This window comes from Neofelis nebulosa, chromosome 17, assembly GCF_028018385.1.
Source record: "Neofelis nebulosa isolate mNeoNeb1 chromosome 17, mNeoNeb1.pri, whole genome shotgun sequence".
Taxonomy (NCBI): Eukaryota; Metazoa; Chordata; class Mammalia; order Carnivora; family Felidae; genus Neofelis; species Neofelis nebulosa.
In genome coordinates this window covers 3,433,999-3,447,627 of record NC_080798.1, presented here as the reverse complement: position 1 = coordinate 3,447,627, position 13,629 = coordinate 3,433,999, and the positions used below count along the sequence as shown (strand labels likewise).

Genomic DNA, 13,629 nt, shown 5'->3' with positions numbered 1-13,629 from the left:
AGTCGGTTAAATGTCCAACTTGGGCTCAGGTCAGGATCTCACAGTTCCTGAGTTCAATCCCCATGCAGGCTCTGCGCTGACCTTGATGAGCCTGCGGGGCATTCTGTTTCTCCCTCTCTCTGCCCCTCCCTGGCTTGTGTGCTCTCTCTCTCCCTCTCTCTCTCTCTCAAAAGAAATAAAAAATACATAGAGATATGAAAACAAGATTCCTCACGATGCTTACATTCTAACAGGGGGGACATAAAATAAAATGAACGGGTAATATAGTGTGTTACAAAGTGATAAACACTCTGGAGAGAATTTAGGGAGCAGGGAGAGACCACAATTTTAAATAGGGTGGCCAGGCTTGTCAGAGAAGGTGACACTCGAGCAAAGACCTGAAGGAGGTGAGGGAACAAGCCAGGAGGATATCTGAGGGAAGAGGCATTCCAGGCAGAGGGCAGAGCAAGTGCAAAGGCCCTGGGGCAGGACTGGCTCTCAGGCTCGAGGAGCAGCAGGGAGCCCAGTGTGCCGGAACCGGAACCCGAGTGATGGAGGGAGAGAGGAGGTTTGAAGGATGTTCCTTAAGACTTTGCAGACCTCAGCTCTTATCCCAGAAACGGGGAGCCCCTGAAGGGTGCGGAGCAGGGAGTGCTGTGAGCTGACCTAGGTTTCTTGGGGCTCCCTGCGGGGAGACTAGATGAGGGAGGAAGGGAGCAGGGGCCTGTCGGGAGGCCGCTGCAGGTTCAGGTGCAGGACGTTGGCAGGGACCAGGTGAAGGTCACACTGATAATGGGCAAGGCTAAAAGGGGGCTTGCCCGCCCCTCCTCCTGCTCTCCGAGCTTTGGCGTTTGCTGCTCCCGTCCTCTCCCTGCAAGTGTGACCTGGGGTGAGCCTCTTTACCCTCGGTGTCCTCAGTTTCCTCCTCTATGAGGCGGAGACCCCCGGCCCTCACCTCACTGGGTTTGGGGGAGAAATGACAGGTATGGCCTGGGTAGCAAGGCCCACGGCACAGGGGAAGTTCTCTAAAGGAGATTTCAAGCCTCAGGAGCTCGTTAACGTCAGTGAAGTATTTGGGGCTGGGCCGGGCGCCGAGTGGATTTGAGTCTCACCAGAGGGGGTTATTGGGGGGAGTTTCTAGGGGAAGAGGCCAAGGGAGGGGTGGGGGCTCAGGGCTCCGCAGAGGCAGGAACCCTGAACAGGAGGTGGGCCCAGGGGAGGCACAGACCCTGGCCCCAGGTTCGAATCCCAGCCCTTCCACACTGACCGCCCCTCTCTGAACCGCCAGCAGGTGAAATCTGCCCTCCCACAGGGGGCAGGAGAATCGGAAAGGGTATTGGAGACAGAGCCCTCAGTTCTGGAGTTCTGACGTGTGAACGGGTGTGACATCAGATGACTGTTGTTGTCCCTGTTCTAGGGTTGTTACGACAGAGCCGGTCCCAGTTCCTGGCTCCCCGGAGGCCGGTCCTGTCCCCCCCACCCCAGCCCGGGTCCCTCCGCCAGCCCCGCCCAGGTGTGTGCCAGGTGAGTGCTCAGGTATGCGGAGGCGGGGTGGCCGGCGGGAGCAGGAAGGACGGGCCGTTGGGAACCCAGAGGAGAGCAGAGAGCCAGCTGGGCCCCTCGCCCCGCAGCCACTGCCTGGCAGAGCCTGCCCAGCAGGTGAGGAGGGGGCCTAGCCAGGAGGGGCTGGAGGTGGGGACTCCTGTGTCTGGGGCGGGGGGGGGGGGGGGGCAGCAGGAGCAGGGGGCCAGGACTCCCAAGTCCAGACACCACGAAGCCCTTCAGTCCTGACGAGGTAAGGGACCGGCCCCGTAGCCCGAGGTCATAGTGGCTGAGGAAACGCATGAACGGGTCTGGCTCTAGGAGGAGACTTGGAATCAAAATCCTTTTGTCCTTACAGTCGAGAAGCTCTAAGCCCGAACCCCTGGGCCCCTAAGGAGATCAGGCTGGGAGACAGGATCCCTGGAGAGAGGAAGGAAAATGGGGTACACATAGATTAGGGAGCCAAACACATGGATCCCTGACAGATGTGGGGGGGGCAGGGTACTAGGTGTGAGGGAGGAGGATCTGGGGGTCTGGACTCCAGGGTCTGAGGGAAGAGGGGGCTGGAGGTCTGGATTCTTGGGTCTGAGAGAGGAGGGGCTGGGGGCCTGGGCTCCTGGGTCTGAGGGAGAAGGGTCTGGGGGCCAGGACTCCTGGGTCTGAGAGAGGAGGGGGCTGGGGGTCTGGACTCCTGGGTCTGAGGGAGGAGGGGCTGGGGGCCTGGACTCCTGGGTCTGAGGGAGGAGTGGCTTGGGGCCTAGACTCTGGGTCTGAGGGAGGAGGGACTGGGGTCAGGACTCCTAGGTCTGAGGGAGGAGGGGGCTGGGGCCAGGACACCTGGGTCTGAGGGAGGAGGGGGCTGGGGCCAGGACACCTGGGTCTGAGGGAGGAGGGGGCTGGGGCCAGGACACCTGGGTCTGAGGGAGGAGGGGGCTGGGGGCCAGGACTCCTGGGTCTGAGGGAGGATGGGCTGGGGGTCTGGACTCTTGGGTCTGAGGGAGGAGGTCCTGGGGGCCAGGACTCCTGGGTCTGAGGGAGGAGGGGGCTGGGGGCCCAGACTCTGGGTCTGAGGGAGGAGGGACTGGGGTCTGGACTCCAGGGTCTGAGGGAGGAGGGGCTGGGGGCCAGGACTCCAGGGTCTGAGGGAGGAGGGGGCTGGGGGCCAGGACTCCTGGGTCTGAGGGAGGAGGGGGCTGGGGGCCAGGACTCCTGGGTCTGAGGGAGGATGGGCTGGGGGTCTGGACTCTTGGGTCTGAGGGAGGAGGTCCTGGGGGCCAGGACTCCTGGGTCTGAGGGAGGAGGGGGCTGGGGGCCCAGACTCTGGGTCTGAGGGAGGAGGGACTGGGGTCGGGACTCCTGGGTCTGAGGGAGGAGGGGGCTGGGGCCAGGACACCTGGGTGTGAGGGAGGAGGGGGCTGGGGCCAGGACTCCTGGGTCTGAGGGAGGAGGGGGCTGGGGGCCAAGACTCTGGGTCTGAGGGAGGTGGGACTGGGGTCAAGACTCCTGGGTCTGAAGGAGGAGGGGGCTGGGGGCCCAGACTCTGGGTCTGAGGGAGGAGGGACTGGGGATCTGGACCTCTGGGTCTGAGGGAGGAGGGGGCTGGAGCCAGGATACCTGGGTTTGAGGGAGGAGGGTCTGGAGGTCTGGACTCTTGGGTCTGAGGGAGGAGGGGCTGGGGGCCAGGACTCCTGGGTCTGAGGAAGGAGGGGGCTGGGGGCCCAGACTCTGGGTCTGAGGGAGGAGGGACTGGGGTCAGGACTCCTGGATATGAGGGAGGAGGGGTGGGGATCTGGACCTCTGGGTCTGAGGGAGGAGGGGGCTGGAGCCAGGACACCTGGGTCTGAGGGAGGAGGGGCTGGGGGTCTGGACTCCTGGTCTGAGGGAGGAGGGGCAGGGGGCCAGGACTCCTGGGTTTGAGGGAGGAGGGGCTGGAGGTCTGGACTCTTGGGTCTGAAGGAGGTGGTTGGGCCAAAATCCTAGGTACTGAAGGCCAGGTCAGGCCCTCACTTCTTTGCTGGCTCCCAGGGCACCTCCAGGTGGCAGGAGCCCCCCCCCATTCTCCACACCATGAGCACCACCACAGGGTAAGTGTCCCCAGCCCCCTCTGGCCACCCTCTTACCCACGCCCGCAGGTAGCATGGACAGCAGCCCAGGCCTGGACAGCCCCCTTCCCTGCTCGGCCTATAGTTACAGCCACTGGCCCAGAACAGACACGCCCGGGTTCAAAACCAACTGCCAACACTCAGGAGGTGTGACCCCGGCCCAAGAACCTCACCTCTTGGAGGCTCCATTCCTCCTCTGTGAAACAGGGACAATTTTGAGCGCTTGACAGGAAAATGAAGGTAACAGGACTTAGCAGATCATCTGACCAAGAGTAGGTTCTCAACTCATGGCAACTGCTGTTGCCGTTATCTTGTTATTAAATATTGACCTTTTGCTGAAAAAATCCGGGCTGCTTATAACAAAGGCTCAAGTCTCCTGGAGTGAGCAGGGAAAACAACAAAGGGAGACCCATGGGAATAGCCGCATGGGAGATAGGCGGTAGTGAGCTCTCCAGCACAGAGGTAATCAAATTGCGGGGCGATCTGACCAACAGAACAGGATGAGGAGCAGAGCTTTGACTTGAAAGTGTTCCTCGTTCCTGCTGAGCTCTGAGTTTCCATTACTTCTGTGCACTTCTTCTTGGAGAAGGTGACCTAGGAGGAGGAGGTCAGGGGCAGGAGACAGAAGGATCAGGCTGGGGAGAGCCTGGCCCAGGGGGACGGAGAAGATAAGTCTGTCTACCCCAAATACTAATGCTGTTGTAAAAACGCCCGTTTATTGAACAACTACTGTGGGCTGCCCTTTGCATCGTGACAAAGTAACTGTCACTGAGGCCGTGAGGGCCCTCAAGTCTGAGCGAATCCACCCACAGCTCTACCAGAAGGAGGCTATAGACGGACTCACTCCTATCTCAGAAAGGGACACCGAGGCAGGAGAGAGGAAGTCTCCCACCCAGGGTCCTGTGGCAAGGCGGTAGTTGACAGGGCGTTCAAAGCCAGGTCTGAGTGACCGCGAAGACCACACTCTCCACCACCTCCCAGCACCACTCCCGGCCTTACCTGCCTGAAACCGGGCTCTGGCCCTGCCCTCCCCTGCTCACAACCCTCCTTGGTTCCCCATTGCTCTCACAATGAAGTCTTTCCCGCTCTGCTTGGCATTCAAAACCCCCATGATCTGCTCCCAATTCGCACGGCCCCTCTCACCCTTTTCTCCCGAACCAGCCCAGAAGCTGCCCCCAAACCAAGTGCCAAGTCTATCTATGGTGAGTTTGGGAACCAGAAAACCCCAGGCTGAAACTGGGTCTGAGGGAGGAAGGAGTGGAGGGTCTGGACTCCTGGGTCTGAGGGAGGAGGGGCTGGGGCTCTGGACTCCTGGGTGGGAGTGGGGAGGGGGCTGGGGTCAGTACTGCGGGGTCTGAGGGAGGAGGTGGGTGCGGAATCGGGATCCCTTGGTCTGAGAGAGGAGGGGCTGGAGGTCTGGAGTCCCAGGTCTGAGGGAGGAGGGGCGGGGCGGGGGGGGGGGGGGGTCAGGATCCCTGCCTCCCGGGGAGGAGGGGCTGGGGCTTCTGGGTCGGAGGGAGGAGGGGCCAGGGGCTGGGGCTTCTGGGTTTATCCCCCCTCTCCCCCACAGAGCAGAGGAAGCGTTATTCCACTGTGGTTCTGGCAGATGTTTCCCAGTACCCAGTCAATGTGAGTCTGGGGTCTGCATTGCCACAGGGAGCCTTGGGGGAGGAAAGGCAGGCAGGCCTGGGAAGATGGTGGTGTCGAAGGCGGTGGGGCCTCCAAACAGAAAGAAGCTGCAAGCTCAGTCGGCCCATCTGCAAGGCGGGGCTGCTTCTGCCCGCCTGCCCTCAGCGGTGGGAATCCGGCAGAGGCAGTCAGTTCCACTTGAATCTGCCAAGGTCCTCCTCCGGACCGGCTGTTAGGCCGGACAGGCAGGCCCCAGGGACAAATGCTATGTCAACCTGTGTGCATAGGGGCCAAAGTGTGCCAGGTGCTCTCTTGGAGGCAGGGGTGCTTAGAAGGGACTAGATCCAATCCCTGCCTTCAAGAAGTCTCCAGTCTCGCTGGGAAGACACACGCAGGCGCCAGTCACTCTGATGAAAACAAAACAAAGGGCCCCATAGGTGGAGCCGGTGACGGGGACGCTTTCAGGAGGAGGTGTGGTTACTGTCAGGCTGGAAGGCGGGGGCAGGGGATTCTGAGCCCACCTGGCGCCCTCCTGGGGCCCTCCTGGGACTCCCTGCTTTCTCCGCACCCCTGCCAGCACCTGGTGACGTTCTGCCTGGGCGAGGAGGATGGTGTGCACACCGTGGAGGATGCCTCGCGGAGGCTGGCGGTCATGGACAACCAGGGCCGCGTCTGGGCCCAAGAGATGCTGCTCCGCGTGTCTCCGGACCGTGTCACGCTACTTGACCCCACGTCCAAGGTGCCAGGGGACACGTGGGTGGAAGGGGCAGAGGCATGGAGAGCTTGACTCTAGGGACGTCCGAGTGTGACTCTTGGCCCCCACGCGTCCTTCCTCTGGGAACTTTGGCAAGAGCTCTCTGCCCTTCGTTTTTGGAGCGTCACTGGCCTCCTCTGTTAAATCAGAGGTGTGATACTGCAGCCCCGCAGGGTCGCCTGGGCCGTGCTGGGGTCCCAGCTGGCACTGCTGTCGCCATTTGGGATCCTCGGATCCGAGCCTCCGTTTACCCGCCGTCCCGCCCCGCAGGAGGAGCTGGAGTCGTACCCGCTGGGTGCCATCGTGCGCTGCGACGTGGTGACGCTGCCTGGCCGGAGTCGCTCGCTGCTGCTGCTGGTGTGCCAGGAGCCGGAGCGCACGCAGCCCGACGTGCACTTCTTCCAGGGCTTGCGTCTCGGGGTGAGCGGACCCGGGTCCGGAGAGCCACCTCACGCAGGGCTGGGACCCTGCGGATGCCAGGGGGCGGAGCCGGAAGTGGGAGGAGCCCAGAGCTGGGGCGGTGATGGGCCTGGGCCAGTGGAGGGGGCGTGGCCTGGAGAGGAGCTGGAAGGGAGGGGGGGTTGAGGGCAGGTGGGACCGGGACGAAGTAGAATGGAGACTGAGACTAAGGGCCGGGACGGAACCTGACAGCACCTGGGGGAGGGTGGATGGGAGCAGCCAGAACTCGGGGCGAGTATGGCCTAGGGGCAGGAAACCCCAGCACCCCGGCTCCAGGGTTGGGGACGTGGCTTAGGGCAGGGGAAGAAGTAGGGTGGGCTCAGAGCGCGGGCGGGCGTGGGCACCGCGTGTGGGCGCTGACGTGGAGGGACCCCGGCACCCAGCCACCCAGCCACCCAGCCACCCAGCCACCCAGCCACCCAGCCAAGGAATCGACTGATCCGGAACGCGGCGGGGACGAGGGGTAGGTGGGGTGGAGGCCTGGCCTGACAGCATGATTGGCAGGCGGAGCTGATCCGAGAGGACATCCAGGGGGCTCTACACGACTACCGGTCCGGTCGCGGGGAGCGCAGGCCCGCGGCGCTCAGGTAAGAAAGAGGGCTGGGCGGGGAGCGGGGGGAGAAGCGAGGACGGGTGGGGTCTCAGTCTCCGCATCCGACAAATGGGCTGCCACCGCTCGCCGACAAGAGAACGAGTTTGGAAGCCTGTCGAACAGAGCGTGGTTCGGGTCTTGCCAACCCCCCCGCAGACACGTGTACCCCCTCTCCAAGAGTACTTTTCCTAGTGCTGGTCCTCCGTTTCTCCTCCCTCAGGCCTCAGTTTCCCTCCGCACAGGTGCTCGCTCCTCCCCTTCTCCTCCCTCAGGCCTCAGTTTCCCTCCGCACAGGTGCTCGCTCCTCCCCTTCTCCTCCCTCAGGCCTCAGTTTCCCTCCGCACAGGTGCTCGCTCCTCCCCATGTCTCCAATTTCTCCGCGCCACCTGCAGCCTAGGTTTGACTCGGTTCTGAGCCCCACAGTCTCCCCTGCCGTCTCCCCGGCACTGGCCCCGGGTGGACCCAGGCTCTTTCCCCTCGTCCCTCCCCAGGGCTACGCAAGAGGAGCTGCAGCGCCGCCCGCCGCCGGCCGCCGAGACCCCTCCCCCGCAGCGCCGCCCGTCAATCCGCGCGGTCATCAACATGGTGGAGGCGGGCCGGGGGCGACCCCAGGCGGAGCCCATCCCGGAGGCGGAAGAGTCGCTGAGGCCGCGGCCTGGCCTGGCGGGGACCTCAGGCAGCACTGCCCCGGCCTCCCCTGACCTGGGGCCCCGCGGCCCGGACCTGGCCAGTCTGCAGGCGGAGCGGGAAGTGGTGCGTGGGGCGGGGCTAGGGCGTGGGGGTGGACCGGCCGTGGGTGTGTCCTGCCTCCTGGGAGGGGGGTGGTGTCAGACTTCTGGGGGTGTGGCCGGCGGTGACCGATCGAGGGGGACAGGGACAGGCATCCGAGGGCTCGGCCTGGCCGGGGAGGATGTCAGGGCGCTCGGCCTAAGTAAGGGCTTTGCCTGGGGTGATGAGAGACCCGGACTCCGCGTCCCCGAGTCCCACACGTCCCCTGTTCTGTCCCCCAGGACATCCTGAACCACGTGTTCGACGACGTGGAGAGTTTCGTATCGAAGCTGCAGAAGTCTGCGGAGGCGGCCCGGGTACTGGAGCACAGGGAGCGCGGCCGCAGGACCCGGCGCCGGGCGCCTGGGGGTGAGGGACGCTCCCCACCCCCCAGTGGGATACGGAGCATCCAGTCCATCCGAAATACCTTCCCTTTCCCTACGGCCTCCCCCTGCCCCTGTTCCTGCCCCCTGTCCCTACCCCCCGCCCAGGTTTGATGCCCCATCACCGGGGATCCCACTGGGCCCCTGCCTCCCCCACCTGCAGAGGGTCTCCTGACGCTGCGGGCCAAGCCGCCCTCCGAGGCCGAGTACACGGACGTGCTTCAGAAAATCAAGTACGCTTTCAGCCTGCTGGTGAGAACGGGTCCAGCCTGGGCCAGCGGGGGGTCAGGGGCACGGCGAGCCTGCCGCGTCCGAGCTCTGAACCCGGCACCTACCCCGTCCCTCAGGCCCGGCTGCGTGGCAACATCGCCAACCCCTCGTCCCCCGAGCTGCTGCACTTCCTGTTCGGACCCCTGCAGTTGGTGAGGCACCCCATCCTTAGGTACCCCCTGCGGCAGGAGGAATCGGGGTTCCACTTCCGGAGGGGGGGAGGTGATGGCGTGCCCACTCCTGCACCCCCGGCAGATTGTGGACACATCGGGAGGCCCCCAGTTCGCAAGTGGAGTGCGGCGGCCGCACCTGACGTCCGAGGCGGTGGCGCTGCTGCGGGACAACCTCACCCCACGGGAAAATGCGCTCTGGACCTCTCTGGGGGACGCGTGGACCCGCCCGGGGTGAGGGGCGCCGTGACGGAGGGGCGGGGCCGGCAGGGAAGGGTAGTTGCTGGGCTTAGCTAGAGGTTGACCAAAGCAATTGAATGAACCCAGGACCTATGCCGGGACCCGGCTGGAGGAAAGGCCAGAAACTCCTGTGAAGGAGAGGCCTAAGACTGACCAAAAGGCCGGGTTTAGGAGGAGTGGGGTGGGCTGTACCAGAGGGCTACGGCTTCGGGAAGGACTAGCCTGTAGGTTGGGGAAGGGGGTAAGAGCAGAGCCGGAGGAGACTTGGGGGAAAAGAGGCGGGATGTGCTTAGAATCAGAAGGAAGATTCAGAGGCTGGGCGCAGCGTTAGAGTGGAATCCATCTGTGTGGATACAGTTGATGCCGGGGGCGGGGCTTGGGCAGGGCTTAGGTGCAGGGGCGGGACTTCGATGCCGGGGGTGCGGCTTGGGGCGGGGGCGGGGCTGGGCAAAAGGGGGCCAGGTAGGATAGAGCCGAGACGACAGGAGGGGGAAACCTTACTGAGGTTAATAGGGCTGGAGGCCACCCCAGGAGCCCTGAGCCCCGAGCCCCTCGGCCACAGGCTGGAGCTGCCCCCAGAGGAAGGATCCCCATACAGCCCTGAGTTCTCCAGCGGCTGGGAGCCCTCGGCCACTGACCCGCAGGGCCGCGCCTGGGGGGACCCAGTTGAGAAACAGCAGCAGCATGAGCGGCGGCGCCGGCAGGTGAGCACCGGACACCCACGCCCGCCTCCCCTGCCCAGGTGACACAGCGGGGCCGGGACCGGGCAGTCTGGCCCTACCTGAGCTACTGCTCTCCTCTCCCCCGCAGCAAAGTGCCCCCCAGGTCGCTGTCAATGGGTGAGTGCCGCCCCCAAGGTGGGACAGGTGGGGTCGAGAAGGGGTGCGCCCTGGGGGCTCCTGGCGCTGACTCCGTTCCTTTTTTCCGTCTTTCCTTCTGTCTTCCCGGCTCATCACAGGTGGGTGAGGTGGTGAGGAGGGAGAGGGGCCCGGGCTGGGAGGGAGGGGGCGCAGATCCCAGGGCCGGAGGGAGGAGGGGGTTGGGAGTGGGTAAAGTCTGAGAGGCTGTGAGAAGGCAGTAACTTCCCAGGGCCTGGGGAGCTCCCTGTCTGGGTCCCTAAGAGGATAGAGCCCCAGGTGTTGGAGGCAGAGACTGGGGAATTGGCCTTTGGGGTTGGCAGAAGAGCCCGACTTTGGTGCTTGGGGCCTTGGAGACCCAGCCAAGCCCTGGGCCTTCAAGGGTCATGGGGCACGTTTCTGGGAAAGTTGGGAAGTGGTAGTATTTCCGGGCCCCTGCAAGAGGTGAAGACGGAGGCTGGACCCTCACTCTCCCAAGGCTCTAAAGCCCTTGTCTCATTTCCTGCTGGGAGTGTTATACTGAGAGCCTTTAAGGGTTAAAAAGTTGGGGAAATTGAAGTTTGAGACCTGGACTCCTGAGTCTCTGGGGGAGGAAATATCGAGGGGGGGGGGGTGCTGAGTTCATGATTCCAAAAAGCAATGGGGGCACAGACTCTAGGGTCCTGGGGAATAAGGGGCATAGATGACCCAGGACTCCAGGGTCCTCATGCAAGTCGGGGGCAGATGTGAGGAAGCTTCATGGGATAAGAAGAAGGCAAAGCTGCAGGAGCAGAAGGGGGGTCTGGGTGAGGGCCCCGGCAGAGGGTCTCAGCAGGGACAGCGTGCTGGGAGCTGCCAGCCCCACACAGGGGGTGCCGCGGCCCTGAAGACCCCCCCTCTCCTTTGCACAGGTAGGCCTGATCCGGGCTGAGGTCCTTCTTCCTGGGGCATCGGAGCCCAAATCTTGCTGCCTGCCACCCCAGCTGCCTGGTCTTGCAGAACTCCCCCCTGCTTCTGACTCTTGGGCTTGACACCCCCAGCTTTCAACTTCCCTTCTCTGAGCCTCCCTTCTTTGCAGGGAGAACAAGAAGAATAATCCTTTCCTGGAAGACAGAGAAGTCTATGAGGTTATACAGGCTAGCAGTTAAGAGCTCAAGGCCCTGGTAGAGCTCAGGTTCATATCCAGCTGCGTGCCCAGGAGACCAGAATTACTCAGGGCATGGACTGCGGGGCCAGGGTGGCAACACCTCTTTCTTGCTCTGTGACCTTTACCTCATCGTGCCACCTCGTGTCCCTGTTCTCCGACTTCCTCACCTGTAAAATAGCTGATGACAGGGTCTGCGGTGGGGGAGAGGGGTTCCAAATTCACGGTTACACCAAGGGTTGTGTTAAAAATCAGATTAGCCAATCTATGTAAGAGACTGAGCAGAGTCTGGCACCTAGTCAGTGCTATATAACCCCTGTTTGTATCCTAACTATGGGCTACCCGAAGCATGAGCCCATTACATATAGGTACTTAGTAAACAGCTGGCTCTAGCTGTGTGATCTGGGGCAAGTGATTTTCTCCCCCTGAGCCTTAGATGTTCTCATCTGTAAAAGGGAGGTGACGTCACTGCCCGTAGTTTGTGCGGCAGCACAGTGGCCGGGCACATAAGGGGTGAACTGCATTCAAGTTGTTACTCCGATTTCAAATCTCTGTTAACAGTATTAACCTGGCCTCCTGCGTTGACCTCTGCTTGGCTCTAACCCCAGCTCACACCAACTCCCTACTGCCCAGAGCAGGGAGACTGGCTGCCTCCTTATCCCCAACCTGTGTTGTTCTCCACAGTCACCAAGACCCTGAGCCAGAGGCTGAGCCCCAGCTGGAGCCTGAGGGAAAGTGGGTCCTATGTAACTATGACTTCCAGGCCCGCAACAGCAGTGAGCTCTCTGTCCAGCAGCGGGATGTGTTGGAGGTTAGAGGGGTGGGGGTGGAGGGGGGGGAGGGCCAAGGGACGGCAGGGGGCCCAGCTGTAGCTGCAGACACAGGCTGTGAACCATCCTCTCCTACCCCCCTCAGGTCCTGGATGACCAGCGTAAGTGGTGGAAGGTTCGGGACCAGCGAGGGCAGGAGGGATATGTACCGTATAATATCCTGACACCCCACCCAGGGCCTCGGGCAAGCCGCAGCCTGGTGAGTCTGGGCAGATTCCTGGGGAAGATCAGGTGTCAAGGGCACTGACAGAGGAAGTAGCTGGAGGTGGGGGTGGGGGGTGGGGGCGGGGGGATGCAGAAATTTACCTCCAAAAGGCGGAGAAGCTGGGACTAGGTCCTCTCTGATCCAAGTGCTCCGCCGGCTCCCTCTCCAGGAGAATAGCACTCCTCCTCCCCCACGGGCCCCAGCTCCTGCCTCCTCTCGCCCCACCTGGGACAGCTGTGATAGCCTCAACTTGGACCCCCTAGAGAAGGGTGAGTGGTGCAGGCACCTTCGGGGAGCCGTCCTTGTCCTCGCTTTCCAGTCAGGGGAACCAAGGTTCGGAAAGACCAAATGGACCCCGAGCCCATCGTGAGGACGCTGGAGGTCTCCCTTCTGGCCCCAGGACCCTTCGTCCTGAGTCGGCCGTCTCTCCCCGTTTCCCCGCCTGCAGAGAAATTCTCCCAGATGCTGTGTGTCAACGAAGAGCTGCAGGCGCGCTTGGCCCAGGGCCGCTCAGGCCCCAGCCGCGCAGCCCCGGGTCCCCGCGTCGCGGAGCCGCAGCTCAGCTCGCACTCGGACGCCTCGGAGGTCCGCGCCTGGCTGCAGGCCAAGGGATTTAGCGCTGGGTGAGTGACGGGTCGGCCGGGGAGCCAGAGGCGTGGTCGCAAGAGGGGGAGCCTTGGGAGTGGCCTAAAGCTAGGGTCGCTCTGGTGGCAGTGAACGGCAGTGTGACTGGCACGTTACTGCGGGCTTGGATTGGGGTCTCCGGGCGCGCCTGCCTCCGCGGGAAAGCTGGGCACACGCGCCCCGCCCCCTCCCACAGCACACTACGATTGGGGGGCGGGAGCGTTCGGCTCAGAGCAAGAATGCTGTTCCGATTGGACAAAGGGCGTGACAGAAGTGACGTGATTGGCGGGGCTGAAGGGCTTGGCGCTGTGATTGGCTGGCGGGCCTAACCGCGCCCCCTCCTCTCGCCCAGGACCGTGGACGCGCTGGGCGTGCTGACCGGCGCGCAGCTTTTCTCACTGCAGAAGGAGGAGCTGCGAGCCGTGAGCCCCGAGGAAGGGGCGCGCGTGTACAGCCAGGTCACCGTGCAGCGTGCGCTGCTGGAGGTGAGCGGACGCTCCCGGGCCGACCCGGGAGGGCACCCAGGACTCGGAGACCAGGTGTCTGATTTCCACCCCGCCCTCCAGGACAAAGAGAAAGTGTCAGAGTTGGAGGCGGTGATGGAGAAGCAAAAGAAGAAGGTGGAAGGCGACACGGAAACTGAGATTATCTGACCCTTCCCGGCTCCTCTGCTCAGTGTTTCGAGGAAGCCCCGTGGCAGAACGGACTCTGCAGACTGCTGCCACCCATGGAAGCAGACCCCTCCCGAAGGCCCCAGACCTGTTCCGGTGGAGCCTCCTGAGTGAGCGGACTGGCCGTGAGTGGGAGGGAAGGGCCATACTCGGGGTCCCCGCGCATTGGGATATGCTGCCCAGTCTATAAACAGCCTCCTTGTAGCAGACATTTTCAAACTGCTGTTCCTTCTCTACCGGGCCACGAGGGGTCCAAGAGCCTCTCTCACCCCCGCTACAGCCTCAGGAGGACAAGGAAATCTGCAGGTCCCCACCTTTTCTGGTTTCCTTCTCTGAATCCCTCTCCTCCCTTCCCACCCCCCCCCCCCACGTCCCCACCCGACATGCTTTCTCCTCACCTCTCAGCCACCAGTCTGTCCTCTAGTTCACTC

At 63.0% G+C, this 13,629-nt stretch overlaps 1 protein-coding gene across 5 annotated transcripts; it reads left to right on the top strand.

Annotated features, from left to right (window-relative positions):
* The first annotated feature begins 1,141 nt into the window (after window positions 1-1,141).
* Window positions 1,142-13,407, top strand: EPS8L1 (EPS8 like 1). Of its 5 annotated transcripts, none has more exons than XM_058708576.1 (20): window positions 1,142-1,503; window positions 3,547-3,605; window positions 4,785-4,825; window positions 5,194-5,252; window positions 5,830-5,991; window positions 6,277-6,426; window positions 6,970-7,052; window positions 7,549-7,810; window positions 8,068-8,194; window positions 8,372-8,460; window positions 8,556-8,630; window positions 8,734-8,882; window positions 9,451-9,592; window positions 9,699-9,727; window positions 11,553-11,679; window positions 11,784-11,897; window positions 12,073-12,172; window positions 12,352-12,526; window positions 12,880-13,012; window positions 13,094-13,407. In XM_058708576.1, exons 1-20 carry the CDS (start codon window positions 1,372-1,374, stop codon window positions 13,178-13,180), a joined length of 2,295 nt encoding a protein of 764 aa, XP_058564559.1. In that variant the 5' UTR covers window positions 1,142-1,371; the 3' UTR covers window positions 13,181-13,407. The 5 variants fall into 5 exon arrangements, with proteins under 5 accessions (XP_058564559.1, XP_058564558.1, XP_058564562.1 ...); XM_058708575.1 differs by having other exon boundaries at window positions 1,143-1,503; window positions 3,502-3,605; XM_058708579.1 differs by lacking the exon at window positions 1,142-1,503 and adding an exon at window positions 1,541-1,638.
* The last annotated feature ends 222 nt before the right edge of the window (window positions 13,408-13,629 follow it).

What these genes read in the sequence shown, in the direction of transcription:
- EPS8L1 (XM_058708575.1), top strand. Translation starts at nt 1,372, where the DNA reads ATGACTGTTGTTGTCCCTGTTCTAGGGTTGTTACGACAGAGCCGGTCC. An exon ending in TACTTGACCCCACGTCCAAG is followed by an intron (nt 5,992 to 6,276) that starts GTGCCAGGGGAC and finishes CCCGCCCCGCAG; the next exon opens with GAGGAGCTGGAGTCGTACCC. An exon ending in CGCAGGCCCGCGGCGCTCAG is followed by an intron (nt 7,053 to 7,548) that starts GTAAGAAAGAGG and finishes GTCCCTCCCCAG; the next exon opens with GGCTACGCAAGAGGAGCTGC.